Genomic DNA, 20,120 nt, shown 5'->3' with positions numbered 1-20,120 from the left:
GCTGTTAGAGTTGTGCCTGTTTGCAGCTCTATGTCCAGCCCCACCCAGCTCACTGACATCACTGGTTGCCAGGACTCCAGCCACAGCGTTCCGCTCAGCTCCCTGGCAAACAATGACGTCTCTGAGCTGGACGGGAAGCCGGACAGAGCATCACATGTTGCTTAGAGCTCTTAGCAACCTAGGACACTGTGGCCGCCCCTCTGCTGCTTCCCACCCCCGCCTCCCTAATAAGATGCCCACCTGAGACTACTGCCTCAAGCTGCTTCATTATAGGGAGGGCCCTGCCAACGTTTAACATAGGTCCCACAGATCACAGGTACTTGCCCCAGCCCACAAGCATGGCTAAACTCCCGAGCCCTTCCTGCTAATTTTAGAATTGCCAGATTTATAGCCTCTATTTAAATGTTGTACCCTCTGCCTGCCTCCTTCCAAAGTCAAAGTCTGCAAAGTAAAAAAAGAAGACTTATGCACAACTGTTCTTGATTCACTGTCCACCTAGCTAATACAATCATAGACTCACCTTTTCTGAAATAAGATTTTAAAGTCAAGCATCAGGGAGTCATACAACACCAATTATTGAAGTTATGTATTAATTAAATTAAAGGTAATTTTGATCCTACAAGTGTATTTATCATGGTAATCCTATGTAATCCCCTGTACAGATGCACTTAGGCTGGGGGGGAGAAACAGCCAGTTCTATGAGCCAGTGCTGACAGTCATGTACTGATAATGAGTGTATTCACCGAAGTAGAAAGCAAAGTAAGAAGAGGGAGGACCTCATCACTGTGCTACTGCACTTTCATTGTAAATATCATTAGGATAACGGTGTGTTCATATTAAAGCTCTGCCTCTGTCGCAGCAGAGGTCGAGGACCAGACTATGCTGTCTGGCAGGGAAGCCTCGATCACAAAGCTGGCAGTAAAGAATTATAGATCCTTTGCAATGAAAGAAGTAGCCATTACTTTATTTCAAGTGTGTACTTAGCAATCGTGCCTCTGCTTCAGAATTAGCATTATCATTACCATCTTGTCTTGAATTGTATTGTGATTGTAATGTCTTCCTTATATTGTAAAGCGCTGTGCAAACTGTTGGCACTATATAAATCCTGTATAATAATAATAATCATCATTAAATCACTTACAGCTGGACCGGGAGCTCCGACTGGACCCTGAAGACCGGCTGGTCCTGGTGGACCCTATAAACATAGAAAGAAATACATTGCTATGATTCATTCAATACAGTTTTAAACATTTATTCCATTATTCATCTAAATAATTTATTATGAGTATTATCCACGCCGAAGGCTCCAATTGAGGATTATAAATGTTACTCTTTATCTACAATTGCCCTTTTTTTGTATTCACTCAAGGGTACACGTATAATGCGTTTGTTAAACTAGGAAACCATCAACATTTTGGTTTTATTCAGATCGGCATTCGGATCAGAATTAAACACGTTCATTAACATGCATTCAACAGCAAACATAACTGCAGTGCTGTAGTATTTTAAGCATGGATATGCCATGAATAAAATTATCTAGACATTCCATACACACTATTAAAAACTTTGGAATGTTCAGTCTAGAATGTTTTAATGTTCCTGTGTGCCACAAAATATCTGTGACTATTCACAATGCATAACTGTATAGGGAAAGCTCTTTTTTAATTATTGCATACACAGGGTCTGTTTCCTGCTTTGCAGAGCTACAAACTGGTTGTGCTTTACTGTGCTAGATGCTCTGATGAAGGGGGCATGGCCCCCAAAACATGTTCAGCTTACAACAGTCGGGATGGAGAGACTTACTGATCTGTGTGATCTCCCGATCCTGGCTAAATGACACGTAATTCGTATTCAGCAGCATAGCCGCACTTGGCGCTTTTCAAGATGCAATGTTTGTGAGTACGATTCATACTATTTTTTATCATTTTAATAAACGATTTTACACTAGGGCAGAAGCCCTGTGATTTTCTGTTTTTATAGGCTGTTCAGTTCCCTGACTGCTAATGGGGCTGCCTTCTATATTGGTGGTTACTAAAGGACAAATATGCAAATCCTGTGGCTGATGTGAAATGTGGTGGTTGTGCTTTACTGTTCTATCTTAGAATGCATGTCAACCTATTGCAAAGAATGCACTTTCTGTGTGGCTGATATTTATTACAACAATTAAACAAGAGGGTAAATATAGAACAGTCACTAGTGGTTAATCCATGTAGCTCTATATTTATTGCAAAAGGGAAATAATAGAAGAGAAAGAATGTGAAAGTCCCACCAAGAGTCATTTTAAGGTAAACACTTTGAATAAAAACTCGAAACGTGTGCTCACTATACTTTACTTTCCCATTAAAAGCCCACACTAAAAACTCCAATTTTAAACAACATTCATCAACAAAGGCAAGTGTCTCTGCACCACTAATCTTCCCCGAGGCTTGTCTTTGGCAGGGTTAGAATTGTAGATGCAGCCATATGGGCAGATTTGGAAATATAGTATACTCGTATTGGTTATATTATGTTCCTTTCAGTTCTACTTCTTTTTTCAAGCTTTCTTTATTTGGGAAATGGCTATATACTGTATATGTGTACTTCTACTTTAGTTTAAGGAGTAGCTTTGTGTAGTTATATACATGTGAAAGCATTAAAAATCAATACGAGTGTGACATCTAGAATAATGGGGAATGGAGCCAGTTTACATAGCTTGTAATAGATGTATTTTAGCATTTATGTATTTGATTAAGACAAACCTTAAGAAAGACCATATTTATACACTCACCTGTTCTCCTTTGTCTCCTTTTCCTCCTTTCTGGCCAGGCTCTCCTATTTCACCCTGCAAACAGATAAGGTGGTCATTTTAGGGGATATCCCAGAAGTATATGGGTGTGAACGTCATTGTAATGGGAAGGAGCTGGCACTGTGTTTATCGATTCCTCTTCATATTCTGACAGCTTAATCCCAGCATTGATTAGTGTGGGACTCCCTGGGATTTTCTGCTAATTCTAATGGAGGTTTAAATAAATGATCAGTGGCTCAGACAGGTAATGACAGGAAGGGTCAGCAAACATTACCAATAAGATCTCAGAAGCTGACATTAGTGACTTTATTGCTGGTGTATAAATGGCAGAGTAATTGGTTCAAAAAATGAAAGTAATATGAGCAAATATTACAACTTTACTGGTCTTGATGAAGTATTATCATTTAGCAGACTGTATCATCAAACTATGGCAGTAGCATTACTGACTTCATAAACTTGGAAGTGTTGCCCCTCATACATAGTACTAAAATGGGCCTGATTCTGGCTACAATATCTGATCCTTCCACATTTGTGATAGTCTGTTTTACTAATGTTTATTTGAGAACAAAGGACCTGTCTAATGAGCTCTGGCTGAACACAGCTACTTGTATAGCATTCTCTGGCTTTAAAAAAGTGTTACCTTGTCACCGTCTTCACCAGGTGGTCCCTGAGGGCCGGCAGGTCCTGGGAGACCCACAGGTCCTTGTACTCCATCTCGGCCAGCTGGTCCCTGGGGTCCTTTTTCTCCCTTAAATTAAAGAAAGTATAGACTTATTATATGAACACAAATTACAAAAAGAACACCAAAAGCATTGTGAATTAAAATAAAACACCAGACAACAAGTAAAATCAGTTGAAAAACTGGAGATCTAATAAGTAATGATTGCAATTTTTCTCATTGGCCTACTTAGTTTACTGTTATTTGAGTTTTATATAATCACTTTCTCCTAGTTCTCATGTGTTCTTCTACGTGGGTTTCTAGTATCTGGTCACAAGATACTGTGTAGTCTACTCTCCTGGTACTCCATCTATATGGGACTAGTTTCAACAAGTCAGTGGGACCTGGGACATAAACCAGTACACAATAGCCCACATTCTTTAGAACACATATTCAGGACTTTCATAAAAAGAAGGTATACGCTGCTATAAGAATAAAGACAGTAATGTGGTCAGCTACATAAGAAAAGAGTCTGGATAAAAATTAGAGCCAATTAGCAGGTAAACAAAACTATGCAGACTAACTGATGTAATAGGAAAATAAGCAGCACTACCATCCCTTTTAAAATACAAGAGTTTAAAAAAAATATGAACAGAAATAAACTCCTATTTCAGTGAATGTCATCAAATTGAGTTCAAATGATGTGCAGGTTTCTTGCAAAAGCAGTAAGATAGCCAAAATAGGCAGGGGATGAGGATGGTCAACAGACCACCTCCAGGTTCCTACTATTGCAAGCAAGCAACATTTGAATTTCTCAGCAAAATTAAACATTTAAAGAACGTGTCTACCTCCTACTAAACTTAGCTAAACTGAATTGCCCTCCTCCACCACAGTTGCTTTCTTACCTCTGTGGTAAACATTAAACAATTAAATCATCAATGTGTGCGAGTTTACAAAAGGTCCCCATAGAAAAAAAGAATCACTCCTCAATGGTGCATTATGCAACCAGTGACTGTTACTTCAATATAAAACATATAAATTAGGTATTAAAACTACATTAGGCTACTCATTATTGCTGAAATAGCCAACATCAGTCAGTCTGGCAGCTTGATACTGTTATATTTGGTTAGCAGTTGATAATGTTAAATGGTAAACTAAAATGATAAATACGTTGCCAGCCTGATGTTTTTTTCTCCGAATTTATAAAATAAGTATCATTGTTCTTTTCTCAGCCTGGCATATTAGTAAGAACAAAGATAAACCTGTGATTGGAATAAATAAGAAGAGCATTGCATCTCTCCTTTTAATAAAAGATGGTTGCCATTTCTCACATAATCAATACTCAGTACTGCAAAGAAATGCCAAAGGTGACAGAGCGGCATTCGGGTTGTCTGTTCTGCTCGGTCCCTCAGCAGAACAGAAAAATAGTTTTAAAAGTTTTTTTAAAAAAATTGAAAACGATTGTGTGGAGCTAGCAATGACAGCTAGCTCTGCCCAACCGTTTTCTATTGGCCGGTGGTTCTGCTGCCGTAAAAAAAACGAAAAACTCTCCCGGGCGCTCTGGGAGTCTCCCGCTCCCGGCCGCCCAGGAGAGAAACACTGCTTTTTCTTTTTTTTTCTTTATTCTGACACGGAGTCGTGTCAGAATAGAAAACAAAACATTTTGCCCATAGAAATGCATTGCTAGATTCCTATTGGCTATTTCAATTTGCAATAGCCAATAGTAAACTAGCATTGTACCCGCCCTCTGCTGATGGACCTGATGGAGAACTGCAGCAGAGGGTGGGTGCAATGCTAGTTCACTATTGGCTATTGCAAATTGAAATAGCCAATAGGAATCTAGCAATGCATTCCTATGGGCAAAATTTTTATTTTATTTTTCTATTCTGACATTGCTCCGTGTCAGAATAAATAAAAAAAAAAGAAAAAGTAGTGTATCTCTCCTGGGCGGCCGTGAGCAGGAGACTCCGGGAGAGTTTGCTGTCTGGAGATCAGTGTCCCTGGTTAGCTGGTAACTAGGGACGCTGATCTCTCTGTAAGTGGCCGGAGCCAGTCGTAAGATCACGGCTGGCTCCGCCCAGCTGTCAGAAACAGGCTGTCGGCCGGCCAGCTTCGGCTTTCAGCGCGACTCAGCCGAGCCGAGGCATATGCCTTCGGCTCGACTGAGCCGCTTGGCTAAGTTCGGGAGCTGTACGGGCTATAGTGAATAGCCCGTACAGCAGCCCTTCGGTTCTACTGAACCGAAGGGGTCCTGGGGCCGAAGCTAGCCGAAGGATCGGCCGAAGCTACGGCTAAATCCTTCGGCTGCTTCGTGAATAGACCCCATAGTGTCAATGCAATACTAGATACCAGAACAAAAGATTCTGACAGAGAAACAGTACTCTTGCAATGCCCTTCACCATTGTTGCACACAGCTGACAATATAACACGTATTCATCTCTGCCAGGGGATCAATGGATGATCTTATACTTTCAACCGTTCCCATAGATGCTATCCCTAAGCCTTGCCTTCTTCCCACCAACTCTTCCACCATATGCATCTGGAAAACTGTCAGTGACAACACCAGTACCAGCAGGGGCAATTCATGTATTTATTTTAGTTCTGACTTACTACTTAATATGCTACTTGAAAACCTAGCCCACAATCCAGACTTCTTTGCTACTTACTAAATAGCATGGAGCTTCCCTCTACTCCCCCTTTAATGAAGATGTGTGCTCTAGTACAGTCCATTAACATTAATATTGTACTATAGTGCTATTCTGGCAGCACGGCATCTTTCTGGCTATAGTTTTTTTGGTGGTGTAAAAGAACACTGCTGTGGCTTTGGTAATTTGCAACTGATTTACTAGCAATAAAGTCCAGAGTTTACTATGGACTAGCATAAGAAGATTCCTTGTTTTTTCCGTCTAGGATCCCATTCTGTCTAAAACTGTTCCTTTTTACTCACAGGCTTGCCATCATTTGGTTCATTAAAAGCCTAATGGGGGAGGGGTGTTGCTTATTAAGTAGGTGTGCCCCAATAGGGGTAGCTAAATCCCTGCAAGTTAGTCATAATATGCATATTAGAACAGAAAATTTGATCACCTTCCAAAGACAATTGTACTTTAAAAATAAAAAGATTGACATATACATACATCAGTACCTTTGTCTGAAAGGTAACATCTGTGTGTTCTATTTATTTATTAGAAAAAAATAATTTTAACTGAAAATTGAATGCAATAATATCTATACTAAAAAAACCAACACCACTTATTAGTGAACCTCTAAATTATAAAACCTACTGTATGAATGTGACTCATTTCACACTGTCTAATTTTGGCATGAAGCCAAATAGCTGTTTTCCTTTTTTTTAAATGAAAAGAAATGTTCTCGAGTTTAATAAAATAACATTATTGAATGCTATCCTTTTCAAATTAAATATAAACCATCCATGGCAATGAGTCATTTGTCAACAGCAGTCAAGTTTATAAAGAATAAAAAATTGCGTTGGCTTCCTAATTTCAATATCTCTGACTAAAGAAGTGGACATGGGCAGACTATAGGTGAGCACAGAACTGAATCTGTCCTATTCAACCAGTGCAGGGTATGGTCATGGGTGGTCGCAGGAGACCTACTGAGTAAGTGAGCTGCTGCTCTAGATAGAGCTATAGAGGGCAGGCAGTAGGTGCATGGCAACAGAGTCAAAAAGTATTGGACTTAAAAAAAAATGGCCCCCACTGCTTAAACGGGAAAGCAGAATTAATATGCAGATTTGTGATAACTGGTTGGTTACCCTATTCACACACATTTTTAACAAAATACTACACTCTATCATGGTACTTCCTGGTCGGTGTATATTTCCACTGAGAGGCATAAACTTCATAGAAAGAAGTCCATACCTTGCCTCTACATACCAACACACTCTAGCCCTCTACCATATCTGAATCTGCTGTGAACTTCTGTGACAATCCTAACTAACATGCCACCATGTCCTCTGACCAAGCAAGTGCTCTGATCAGTGGCTGGTCTCCAGAAAAGGGGCACATTTTAGGTCCTGCCACTAGTGACTAATAACGACTCCTATTAAATGGCCATTGCACATCACGGACTTTGTCCTTTGAAGAACCTGCACAATAGCACAAGCTGCATGGGCAATATACAGTATGACAGCATTACAAACACTCATATAAAAATGTTTGAATCTGCAGTAGTGTGGTTACATTTTGTATTTTAACAAATTACAGTGTTTCTCACCAGTATACACTGTATATTGTTGTTATCATGGACTATTTATGTTTCTGGCTACTGTTAATAATTTGTTCATGTTTTTTGAGGTTGCACTGCATATGATTTATTTTATTGTAACTACTGTTTATGTTCCCATGTTGCTATTTGGCTCTGTACTGAGTAAATCTGCCATCTTTCCCACTGTTGTAATGTCTCTGTGTCAATATACTGCATGAGCAGCTCAGCTTTTGCAGACATTACATTTAAACCATTAATGTATGCAACAAGTACTCCTATAACCTCACAATAACAAATTCTGTGTCACCTTCTGACACTCTTTTTGAATAACAATTCTGCAGATTTTCTGCCTGAATCAGTGAAAACCTCCACAAGCTAAAACACAATAAACAAGGTCATCGGGAGCTGGGACTAGCAAAAAGAACAACTTACCACGGCGGGCTCCGCCCAGCTGTCAGAAGCAGGCTGTCGGCGGGCCAATGGCCGGCCGCTCGGCCAGCTTCGTCTTTCAGCACGGCTCAGCGCTCGACCGTGATCGGGTGTGTTCGCCGGAATACATTGGCTGGGATCGGTTAGGTTCGCCGGGTTGCTCATCTAAGATCGGGTGTGTTCGCCGGAATGCTCGGCTGATGTCTCGGTCGTTGGGTTCGGCTAATGGTTCGGCTGCTTTCGCGGGCTGTACGGGCTTTTGTGAATAGCCCGTACAGCACCCCCTCGGTTCTCCTGAACCGAAGGGGTCCTGGTGCCGAAGCTAGCCGAAGGATCGGCCGAAGCTACGGCCAGATCCTTCGGCAGCTTTGTGAATAGACCCCTTTGTGTGAAAGCAATTGGCATTTGAGTTAACAGAGATATGCAGTACAACTTTTATTCATCTGGGGATATTACTTTAGCTTTTGCACAGGTTTACAAACTACAAATGTTGTCTTAGAATACATTTTTTGCCTAGCTACTCTTAACTCTTCATCTCAAACACGCTTAGCATATGCCAAAAAGAGCATTTATCAGTTTTAGATTTGAAGTCAAGTCCATTAAGGTTCATGGGTGCCAGAAAAGGGATCCGTCACAGAACTGAAATAAATACAGTGGGGAAATAACAAATGAGCTGTGGCATTACTCCAGTCAAAACATTTTGTTTTTCAGTTTTAAACAGGGTGAAATTGCAATACACAACGCTTGGTGCCTAACAGCCAATAACCAGTACTGATCACTGTGAAGTTTGGGTTGGGGGAGGGTCCTTTGCACTGTATCCCCAACCAGAATTACTTATAACTTATTGAGGGAATTTTTTACTTTGCTCAAGCAACAAACAAAAAAAAAGGCAGGGAAGCGAAAGTAAGAATAAGCAGCATAGAGTTATGGACCTGATGCCTAGTGAGGTAGCCCATCATAGCGATAGGGCAATAGGAATATATAGGGAAGGGAAGGGAAGGAGCAGGCAAGATTCAACACTGAGAAGTGGTAGAGATTTGCCATGATTCAGTCAGAGAGGGGGGAAGGGGCTAAAATCCATTGCAGGCATGTACAGGAAATTCCTTTAACTAACTTGTATTAGTCTTTTTAATTTCCTGGAAACATTATGAGAGTTTGGGTTATCATACATGGGGCTAGAATGAATATCACAGCTTTCGACACACTTTTCTTTCAACAAATGTTTTAGGTGTGGTTAGGTATTAAATGCTGATTTTTCAGTATAGCGAAATACTCACAGGAGCTCCCTTCTCTCCTGCTGGTCCTGGTGGGCCCTGAGGACCAGGTCTTCCAGGTAAACCAATTGGTCCAGCAGCACCTGCAGCTCCTCTTTCTCCACTAGAACCCTACAAAATAAAATCAAGATAATCATTCATATAATTTTTTCATGCATACACAGTGAGCTGGGTTTCAACATGTTTCCTCATGTTTTAATACTTTGAGTCACTGAGCTGAAACAAGCATACAGCAAGCAAATTCAGAGTGAAGTCAGATGTCCTAATTTGCATAGTTTCTTTTCCTGTTAAGTGAGCCAGACGCTACTGAATCTACTAGATCAGCATGACAGCAAGGCATCTAACTTTTTTCAGAAGGAGCAATCAGCAATGGCAGCCTGCATATTCACTTAGTATATGCTTTGTTTAAATATATTACATGGCTATTATTTTTTGTTGGACTAGCAGACTACATTGTTACCCTGCAGTCCTAAGACACTTTTTTTTTATCCAGCACTATCTTCTATTACTGAAAATCCATTGGGGCTTGATATATTGCCCAGACAATGTCCTGTTAAAGCATTTGACTATGTTGTTGTAGCTTACATTTCATTTATTATTGGCATTCCAATGTGTGTTAGTTAGCTTCTTTATCTTGTCTTTGTAAATGTGGTAGACTCCTTCATTAATTTATTTGAAATTTAAAATAAATTTGCTACTTTAATTTGTATAGCTAATAATTATTGCTCAACAAAAACAGGAAAAAAACAAATACACTTACTGAGTTTCATTTTAGTTGTATGCATTATGATAAATTAGGTTTATCTTGCAAATTTCTTTCACATTTAAATGTGAGGCTCTTTGATTAGCCACCTGACATAACAATTATCTCAATCTAAAGATACAAAGCAAACTGAAATTCTAACATAAATTTCATGTGGTGGATATGCTATACAGGTACAAAAAAGGTAAAACCTATATATAAAAATGTACCATAGATTATCCAGGATCCAGGCGATCCCTTAGGACTAATTTCTTCAGGGAAGCCTATCCCACCTCAAACTAACCACTGAGCCATCATATTCTCAAACAATTCATCCCACACAGCTACCTCCTCATGTATCACCATTTAGACTGTAAGCTCTCATGGGCAGGGCCCTCCTAACCATCTTGTCTTGAATTGTATTGTAATTGTAATTTCTTTCTTACATTGTAAAGCGCTGCGCAAACTGTTGGGGCTATTAAAATCCTGAATAATAATTGTACTTACTATACAATAAATACAACTATAAGACATCAGACAGGTCCTACGGTAACCTTACTTTTTCACTATATACTAAAGGTGCTCGCTATCTATTAATAATATATGCATTTACATTTTGTTAAACTCAATGACAATATCCTTCAATAGTCACAGAGAGATTCGTACTTACAATTGGACCAGGTGGACCCTGTGGACCTTCTCCACCTTTTAATCCTGCAGGACCCTGTAACAAAAAAGAGAGATAGCAATGATCTAAAATCATCTAGATATGATAAATATTATCTTTTTTAAGTACTTGAAGTCCGGGGTGTTAAATCCCCTTCCTGTCCAGGCCATTTTTCAGTATTCAGCCCTGCAACTCTTTGACTGACATTTATGCTGTACTGAAATTAATTTTATACCAGTTTTTGGGGACACAGAGATTTCTTTGGTGGTATTTAATCACCACTGGGGTTTTTATTTTTTACAATAGTAAGGACAAATTACCGAAAATAAAAAAAAAAACGATTTCCCCTATATTGAATTATAAAACATTTATTATTACCCAATTTTTGGGTAAAATATAAAAGAGAAGCTACTGCATGATAGCATAGACTATATTGAAGATGTCTGCGATAAATAAGGCAACTGCTGTATTTACAATCATGTCAACATGCTCACTTCGTCAAAGTACTTTTTTCAGTCAGAATATAATAATCCAGCACTATAAAAGTATTATACTCAAATATCTTATAAACTATGAAGCTACCTCAAACATTGATGCAGCTGAGCTTTACTTTGTTATGATCTGAATGTAATTCTATGTTATGCCCTTTTTTCATGTTATGGTGCACCTTCTTACCTGTGCTCCAGGAAGACCTCTCTCTCCAGAGAATCCACGAAGGCCTGCCGGACCATCTTTACCAGAGACCCCTTGAGGACCAGGGTCTCCCTGTAAATTTAAACAAGGTTTATAATGAAATAACGCTGATACATTTTACTCAACAATACAACCTACAGTAACATATTCTATCAAATCAGTAGATTTTGGTCTTGTGAAGATAATGATTACAAAATTATATCACATGGAGCAGCATATATTATTGTAATGTAAATGTTGCTAACCAAATGTTGCTAACCATTCGTCTACATAAGTTATATAGAATGTGGCAGAACACGCACCACCACTTTGTTTCTAATAAGCCTCAAACTCACCTTTGCACCCTCTTTTCCAGCTGATCCAGGTAACCCTTGCTCTCCAGGTGGGCCAGGAGGTCCAGGATGACCTCTCTCACCAATAGGACCAGTTTCTCCAGTTGGACCCTGCAAAAGATTAACATATTAGACCGGTTTGATGTACTATGACAAATATTACACTTTAGAATTAGGTGAGAAGGTATAAAAGTTGACAGAAAAAAATAGTAAACAGCAAATTCAAAATGTGTTAGCAATTTATTGTATCGAATAGTGATCAAAGAGGTTGTGATGTAATAAGGAATGTGGAAGAGAAGTCAGAAAATCAAATAAGGAAATGATCTGTACTCACCTGTGGACCTACAACACCTCCAGGACCTGGTGGACCAGTTTTTCCTTGGAAACCCTAAAGAAGTGAAGATTACAGTTCATAGCCATTTCTTATTAAGAGAATCAAGATATCTGTTGGTCCAAATATATTCTAAATAATCTCTCTAGATTTAAAGTCCACAATACCCACATGTAAAAAGAAGGAACAACTTCAGAGGAGAAAGCCTAAAGAGAACCACACTTACAATGTATTAAGACCCTTAAGATTTAGATGGACTCTCAAGTTTTGGTATCCTGTGCAAATTGTCTCAGCCTATTTTTTAATGTGTTTAGAACTGAAATAATTTGCTGTACACTGAATAGTTGGCTCCAAGATCTTCTAATGCATTAGTGACATCATACTGCTTCTACTTACCAAATCTCCGACAGTTAGAGTGCGTGCTAGCAAGCTGAAGCACATCTAGTTGGTGCCAAGCTGCATGTTCTCTGTCAGCGTGGCACAAAATGCAGCTTGGTATAAGAAGAGGTTAAATAAATAAATAAATTTAGCAATTCATTTGCCTAAAAATAAGAGCTTATGACAGCATGGAAATAAATGCTATCAAACACGTGATAAAGAGAAACAGCTATTTGTTGTTAGAGAGCAATCAAATCCAGACTGTTAATAGAGTGCAGCATAATGAGAAACATAGTGCATGATCATTTCTCATTTTACAAGCAATTGTAATGGCCACACAATTCGCTAACTTATGTTAAGCAATAAGAAAGCCAAAAGGGAAAATAATTGGTTAGAGAAAAAAAAAGTAAAATTCAATAGGTAATCTGTACCATTTTCCAAATAACAACCTACAGTGTTCCTGTCATCTGTGGACAAAGGGCAGCTACCCTGTGCCCTGAAGCATTGTATGTCAAGGCCACAAAACTAACAATTCACTTAATTGTAAGCTCTAATGTAAGCTCTCATACACTGCCTCAGAAAAATCATTTTTTTCAATAAGGATTAGTTGTCTGTGTTAATAAGAATTCTGGTTTTACCCAGAAAATGGCTTTGTCTGCTATTTACATAATGGGGATCTATGTTGTCTTTTGTGTAGCCTTCTTTTTTTAGGTTTGCAGCCTTTGTCAAAGTGCAGTATCTTTAGAGTGCTGACCAAACAAGTGGTCAACATTCTATAGTAACTGACTTGATTTCAGGTATTCAAAAATAATTCAACCCATTTTAACATTGTTGAATACAGTCGTCACAGGAATTCTAATTTATACTGGTCAGAGCTGTGGGTTTAAATAGATTAAAAGCAAACTTTGTCACATTCTGTTGAGCTTTTTCTGTAGATTAATTTATACTAATTGCTTTTTATCTTCCTTCTGCTCATTAAGGCAGTTTCACACCTGCACTACACCGCACAAAACCCGGGACGCGGGTCCCGGGATCGCACGGTCCTGTACAATGCAGGCAGCGATTGCCGCGTGGCCCCATTGATTTCAATTGGGTGACATCCATGCGGCAATCACAGAAAAAATATAAATGTACCTTTTTTTTGCGATACACGACGTGCGGCTGTTTTAGCCGTGATCGTTCGGAAGCACACGCACCCACAGCATGATCAGTTCACACCTTAGTGACCCCTGGCCGCGAGGCGATCCGCACGGAATTGTGCACGATTGCCGCGCAGTAAGGTGTTGCCTAGGTGTGAACCTAGCCTTAGGTGATTCAGAAAACAGTATAGTGATGGCATGCTCTTCCCCAAAACCAACAAAGGTATGATGGGAAAGGGAAGAAAGAAGGTAATTATATTCACATACGTATAAGAAAGACAATAATGATACTAAATATTTGTAAGCTACCTTAACAAATGGTGAATGAACAATGAGTAACATAACTAAGCTGTCCAATCAGAATTATGTTGTCTAGGGATGCTATATTATTCAAAAATGTCTGTTTATGGAAGTATTAAGTAATGCAGTCTCGTTTGGCTAGCTATTATTTCTTCATATATTTGGTCCTCTGCGCATATATAATACTGTAATTATATCCCTATTTAGCTGATGGACATCATATAATCACTGGGGAGAAAATTGATGGTTTACCCTCACCAAGAGGCTCGTTATAAAGTTGGGATATAAATATTTATTGGATATAAAAAACACCCTGGATTTCAGCAAGCTGTTAAATTAAAACTAGATCTCCAGCAGTGCAGCAAATATATGGTAACAACCACTGAAATGTATTATCAGGTTTGTAGTGCTCTAAAAGCTATGATTAAAATTATCTGGATAACTGAAAAAAACAAACACTAAGTTAAAAAAAAGTACCACTTTCTTGGATGAAACACAAGGGATGTTATTCCCAGGACCCAATTAACAACTAACTTTATATTTCCCACTGTTAGTAGGGGTCATGGAGTCTTCACAATGAGAGGAGGCCCCTGTGAAACAAGAATGTTATCAGGCTGTGGCTGTGATTTAGTTAAAGTATATCCATTTTTTATTTTGGATAGAGTAGGGAAAGGTTTGATGCTTCATGTGTGACCCATAAGGAAGAATTACCTTCCTTTTTTGTCCTAAAGACACAACAGAAAGTGAGAAAAAATGTATCCAAAGTAAGGGAAATCCCCTCTCAGACAGTTGTCACCAGCACAAATCCCCTCCAAGTGAAGATTTCCCCCTCTATTCTTGTTTTGGTGACAACTTAAACATTTTGGAGTTTCTCTTTCAGTCCTAGTGACAGTGGTTAGCAGCACAAAAAGTGAGAGTGATTCTTTCTGGCAGGGACACAGTCAGCAGTAAAACCTAATACGTATTCTAACCCTTCCCTACTTCATCCAAAGCTAAAAAATGGTCTTTAGATACATTTTACTTACTGTGAGCCCATATAGCTAAAGGTACACTAATGCTCTCTAGTCAAAGGCAAGATAAGCAACCATAATGTGTCTGCCTGCTAAATGCAGACTTTCATGTGAGGAAAAGGAAACCATCATCAAAATATAACATGACTAAGTTGTATGTTGAAACATGTATGTTATCCTCTTTGATTATTATATCCACAGTATTAATAGTACATCTTCGCTATTCAGTTTTGAGATTGGCTGCCACAGGGCAAAAGAGATTGAGACAACGGTCAGCAAGACAACTAACTGGGAAATGGAATGACTTTCAATAAATGTACTGCACCTGTTTCAACAAACACATTAGCTGGAAAGAATGAAACAGATGAGTGGAGAAATTCTAAAGCTTAAAATGTGAGGAAAATATGTGTGTTGTAAAATTCTTTGTATTTTAGTTGTATCATAAAGCTTGGTGACCAAGATACTGGTTTTAGAATAGCAACAAAATAGCGAATGACAGACCACTATAGGCAGATCAGCGGAATGCTGCACTGCATAAAATGAAACATCAAAAGAGACTATTTTGATGATAATTTCCATTAGAAATACAATAAACAAATTGAAGGTTTTTTGTGGGGCTAAAGCAAATAGTGATGATCCTGGAATGAACCTGCAAGGAAAGTAGTGGGTAAAGCAGCACAAGCAACATATTCAATGAAGAAGCAAATGGTTAGAGTTATTTGCATACTGCCATATTTATGAAGCAATTCTATGAACATATCTGAAGCAAATGTATTAGCCGAGCCATTAATGGGAGATGCTTTGAAGATCAATGATCCCGTATCAGTGAATAGTATGGAAATTAGGTGTATTATTGGTTCTTAAACTGTCTCCTCACAAAACAGTTAAATATAGTTACACATTCTAAAATATATATTTGAAGCCCACATTCATTATTCTAAGCAACTGAAAACTGTAAGACAGAAAATAAATAATATCCTAAAGAGGTAAAGTTTAATATTTTTGTGATTTGATCATGTTATTATAATTATTTGTTGTGTCTTATGTGAAATGTTAAAATTTGGCTGTGTGCTGTGAAACTATAGACATGTCTGTGTCTACAGAAGGTTGGGTCTATTGTATTCTGACAGTAGTGGATGTGCCACTGCCGAAATACCCAGTGACTGTAGCTGATTGTCTGCAGTCACTGTGCAGCCAAGATTTTTTGATAAGGCTCCTTTGACAAAATTCATTTGAAAAAACAACTTTTGTCAAACAGGGTGAGTGAGAGTGTGTGGGGGGGTTCCCACGATGTCACACACTGGTTGCATTTCTGAGACCTGCTGATTCACTTGAAATTTAAGCAGTGGTGGCTGGTGTCAGAACTACTCTAAGGTCTAAAGGAGATTTTTCCAGTCCAAATATTTCCAGATCCATTAAACTGTGCTAAATTAATACAATGATATGAAATACTTTTTAATCACATAATTAATTCAGCTAGGCTAAATAAAAATGGAAAATCAAGGAAGGAAAAGGTAAAAAAAACAATATCATTTGGTTGTACTTAAGGGAAACCTTTAAAGAAAGACATGTAAGCTGCCATTTCTGTTTCTCATTCTGCAATTGCTAGTTTCCTGGCTGTCATATTCACCCTCTGGCTTTTGTGTCCCTTATTGGAACAAGCATGCAAATAAGGATACCTGACTCGCCTCTGATTTTACAGATATGCCTACTTGTTCCAGAAAAAAACCTTATTGAACCCAGCTGGCCATTGTACTAACCAGACAACTAGCACCTTCAGAAGGGAACTGTTAATGGCAGCCCTAATGTGTCTCTCAGGAAAGGTTTACTTCATTAATGTTGGGAGGCAGCTAATAAAAGAGCCCACAAAACTAACTCCAGGTATAGCAGTGAGGGCTAATTTACTCAGCAGCCTAGGCAGCCCACATATGAGTATTAACAGCAGTTGGACCCCCCACCCTTCTGAAATAAAGTATGTGCTACTTGCTATAAACAAGTTTAACCAGGTATGAGAACACATCAGCCCTGTAACACGTGGAGAGTCTTCCCATACCTGGCCAGGAATGTTTAGAGAAAGTAGCTCTCAGAAGGTAACGTGGGTGTGAAACAGCTGACAAACAATGGAAAGATTTAAATACTTACAGTTTCACCACGCTGTCCAGGGTGGCCGGGCAACCCATCCTTTCCAGGAGGCCCCTAAAATGGACAAAATATGAGGTTAGAGGGTCAATAAAACTTTTGTTGATATGTTGATGAGTGATAAAAACAAGTGCAGTGTCAGATTTATCAGACTTGTGCATGCGACTGAAAGTTTAAAATCCAGCATTACAGCCTATTCCCTTTTCACTTGCCATTTACATCAATTATGTAATGCAAGTCAGCAGATCTTTAATTGCTGCTTATGTTTCTGTGCAGACTAACAGAACAACTCCAAAGCAATGGATGAATCAGTTGTTGGATTTGTAATGCTATTAAGAATGTACCACAAAATGTAAAGTCAGATAGTCCTCTCAGTTACCAAAATCTGAGTGTTATGTTATTTTGTCACATCTGCTATTCTGCCACTCAAAAACTGGCAATACACTGCAATATTTCCTTTGTGCAACCTGCGGGCTAAACAAAGAAATATAACAGGTTCCTCCATCAACACTTACGAGCATTGATCAAGGAATCTCCCATCTCTTCATTGTATTCTGACAGTGGCTACTGGCTGATCCAGGGATGCCGACGGAAAGGGCACCCACTGCGCCACCCACTGTGTGACTTTCAGACCGTTCCTCAAGAACCGTCCGAAATTTGTATAGCTTTAGTGTGCTGCGGAGTAAGACTGCTGGTTCTCATCTCATGTTTCTGTGCTGTAAAAATATCTTCTCTGTATGAGAGACAGCATCAGGATCATACAATGGGTAAGACTAAGATTACTCTGCTTTCATTTTAATGTGGCTCAACACCCAGGAATCCATTAGCACTCCATTCAGAAAATTCATTTTTAAACAGTGGGGTTGCCTAATACACTACCATTATGATTGGGTGTAAATAGGAACTAGAAATGTGCACCTTATAAATGCTTTATAAGGTGCAATTTTAAATTCTAACTGTACTGTACCTTTAACTTATATTACCATTACTATATGCACTCTCTGTACACCGTTAAATTGTTAAATAACTTTTTCATTATGTGATCTTTTCCCATGTCTGGCCCCCTAAATGTATGTGTTGGGTATATGGCTTATGTTAATGCGCATCTTCACACTCAGCTTTAACTGGATAGGCTAACGGCTTTATAATATAAATATTAACATGAGAAGCAAAAAGGACAATTGTAAGCAATGTTTCTATTAACTGCATAATTAGTAGACACTACAACCCCACGTAGCGTATTAAAAATAGAATGTACTGGGTAACATAAAAGAATAATAACTTTAAGGAACAGAGGCATTCTATTACCTCTGCAGCTAACTATGCCTAATGTTCCAAGGCTATTGTCTAATTTTATTAAGTGCTTCCAGAATACCAAAGTAATTCAGAAAGGCAGCAGCAATAAATATAAAAATCTGGAGCTGCTGAAACTACAAGCTCATTTCTGTTACATATACAGAGTTAGAATGCTCAGATACTTACAGGGGGGCCCTTCGGTCCTGAGAAGCCAGCAGGGCCCTGTGGTCCTTGAGGTCCCTGGGATGCAAAGAAAGATAAAGGCAATAGTTAATAAGTTGAACACTGCAAACAATCATTAAATTCTATACACTGGTATTAAAAAAAGGTTAAGATAACAGATGATCAATGTGCTAAGTAAAGGAAAATCATATAATAGTCAACATTTCCCTATTAGCACTAAATTAGACTGTGCCCTTGGAACTACAGTAATTAGAGTAAATGAAAGATCAAACAACTATAATGTGTATAGCAATAAAGCAGACTGGAACACAGCAGATTTGATGTAAAGCCTTCTAAAGTCTGTTCTGCTTTATTAGATCTCTGCATAGCACCATCTCCAGGAAGAATAATTGAAAATAATAGAAAAGGTAACACGGAAAATTCAGTTTAGACATACATTTTGTAGATCAAAGTGAAGTATATGATGTGCTAATAGTCCAAAAATCCAAGTAAAGGTACTAATTGTAAAAATATTCACCTTGGTATTGATGATTAAATCAAAGAACCCATGGCACCTACAAGCGTAAACCAGTGGAATTTGTGCTTGAGATCAGTGACTGGCCTTAATGTCGGTGGCCTTATAGTTACACAAATACATTTAAAAGGGCAACATGTATTTGGTGTTATTAAATCTCAAATCAAAAAACAAGTGAATAAAGAATGCTATATGGATATCCATCCAATTTTTGCAAAAAAAAAAACCCGCAAAACTCTACTTTTGTTTCGAAAAAGAGTAAATGCTCTCTTGGTCTTAATATGGGGATTATAAGAATGCATATATGCCTGTTTTGTTCTTTAAATGCTGAGGTAGGTAATGTAACATTCTGAAAGCGTATAATTTTTCATGTTTTGTTTTTTTACTTTATTTTCATAAAGTGATCCTGCCAAAGACACACTTCCTGTTCTGGGGTGACAACACTCACTACACTTTGAAGGAAAAATATTGTCATCCTAGATTGCTCTCCTAATTTTGACACCTCCTCTCTCCTCATCCCCATTACATCAAATGTTTTGAGGTTTCTGTTAATATAATACAAATAGTGGCCTTAGCTCTATTATAAATGAAGCTTTAAGTGTAAAGTTTTGTCTAATATAGCCACATGAACAGCCCCAGTTTTATAATAGAAAGCCATATACCCCATGACACCCCTTTGGACTCACAGCACATTTTGATCTCCAGAAATGAATCCCTTAGTTCAGGATCTTGCTGGGGATGCCTGTAAGTTCACCTCAACTTTCAGGGAAAAGTCTAATCCATGTGCATTAGAAAACATTGCTAGGTGATTAAAACTGATGAGAGTTTTTAAGAATATGAAATTATGAAATGGCTTTGTAGCAATTATATAGATTATATATTTTATTTCCTTTTAAAAAACTATTTTTACCTTTTTATTATGCGTGGGTGCAACTTTTGTTCAAAGCAAACCTGTTACATATAATAATTGTATAAAAAGCCAATGACTGCACTTTAAGCCATTGTAATTGAAAGTAGGAGTCCATA

At 38.4% G+C, this 20,120-nt stretch overlaps 1 protein-coding gene across 5 annotated transcripts in view; it reads right to left on the bottom strand.

Moving 5' to 3' along the window:
• Positions 1–20,120, bottom strand: part of COL11A1 (collagen type XI alpha 1 chain) — a 199,621-nt gene that overhangs the window by 41,274 nt on the left and 138,227 nt on the right. For all 5 annotated transcript variants that reach the window (XM_018558297.1, XM_018558298.1, XM_018558302.1 and 2 more), the window contains 10 exons: positions 18,584–18,637; positions 17,105–17,158; positions 12,139–12,192; positions 11,808–11,915; positions 11,455–11,544; positions 10,783–10,836; positions 9,374–9,481; positions 3,426–3,533; positions 2,768–2,821; positions 1,142–1,195 (listed from right to left, as the gene is read on the bottom strand). In XM_018558297.1, the coding sequence (XP_018413799.1) occupies positions 1,142–1,195; positions 2,768–2,821; positions 3,426–3,533; positions 9,374–9,481; positions 10,783–10,836; positions 11,455–11,544; positions 11,808–11,915; positions 12,139–12,192; positions 17,105–17,158; positions 18,584–18,637 (738 nt within the window). The remainder of the gene's footprint in view (positions 1–1,141; positions 1,196–2,767; positions 2,822–3,425; positions 3,534–9,373; positions 9,482–10,782; positions 10,837–11,454; positions 11,545–11,807; positions 11,916–12,138; positions 12,193–17,104; positions 17,159–18,583; positions 18,638–20,120) is intronic.

This window comes from Nanorana parkeri, unplaced genomic scaffold (genome assembly GCF_000935625.1).
Source record: "Nanorana parkeri isolate BGI_ZX_2015 unplaced genomic scaffold, ASM93562v1 scaffold330, whole genome shotgun sequence".
NCBI classification, from domain to species: Eukaryota; Metazoa; Chordata; class Amphibia; order Anura; family Dicroglossidae; genus Nanorana; species Nanorana parkeri.
Note: the sequence above shows the minus strand (reverse complement) of the source record. Positions and strands in the feature narration are given on the sequence as shown.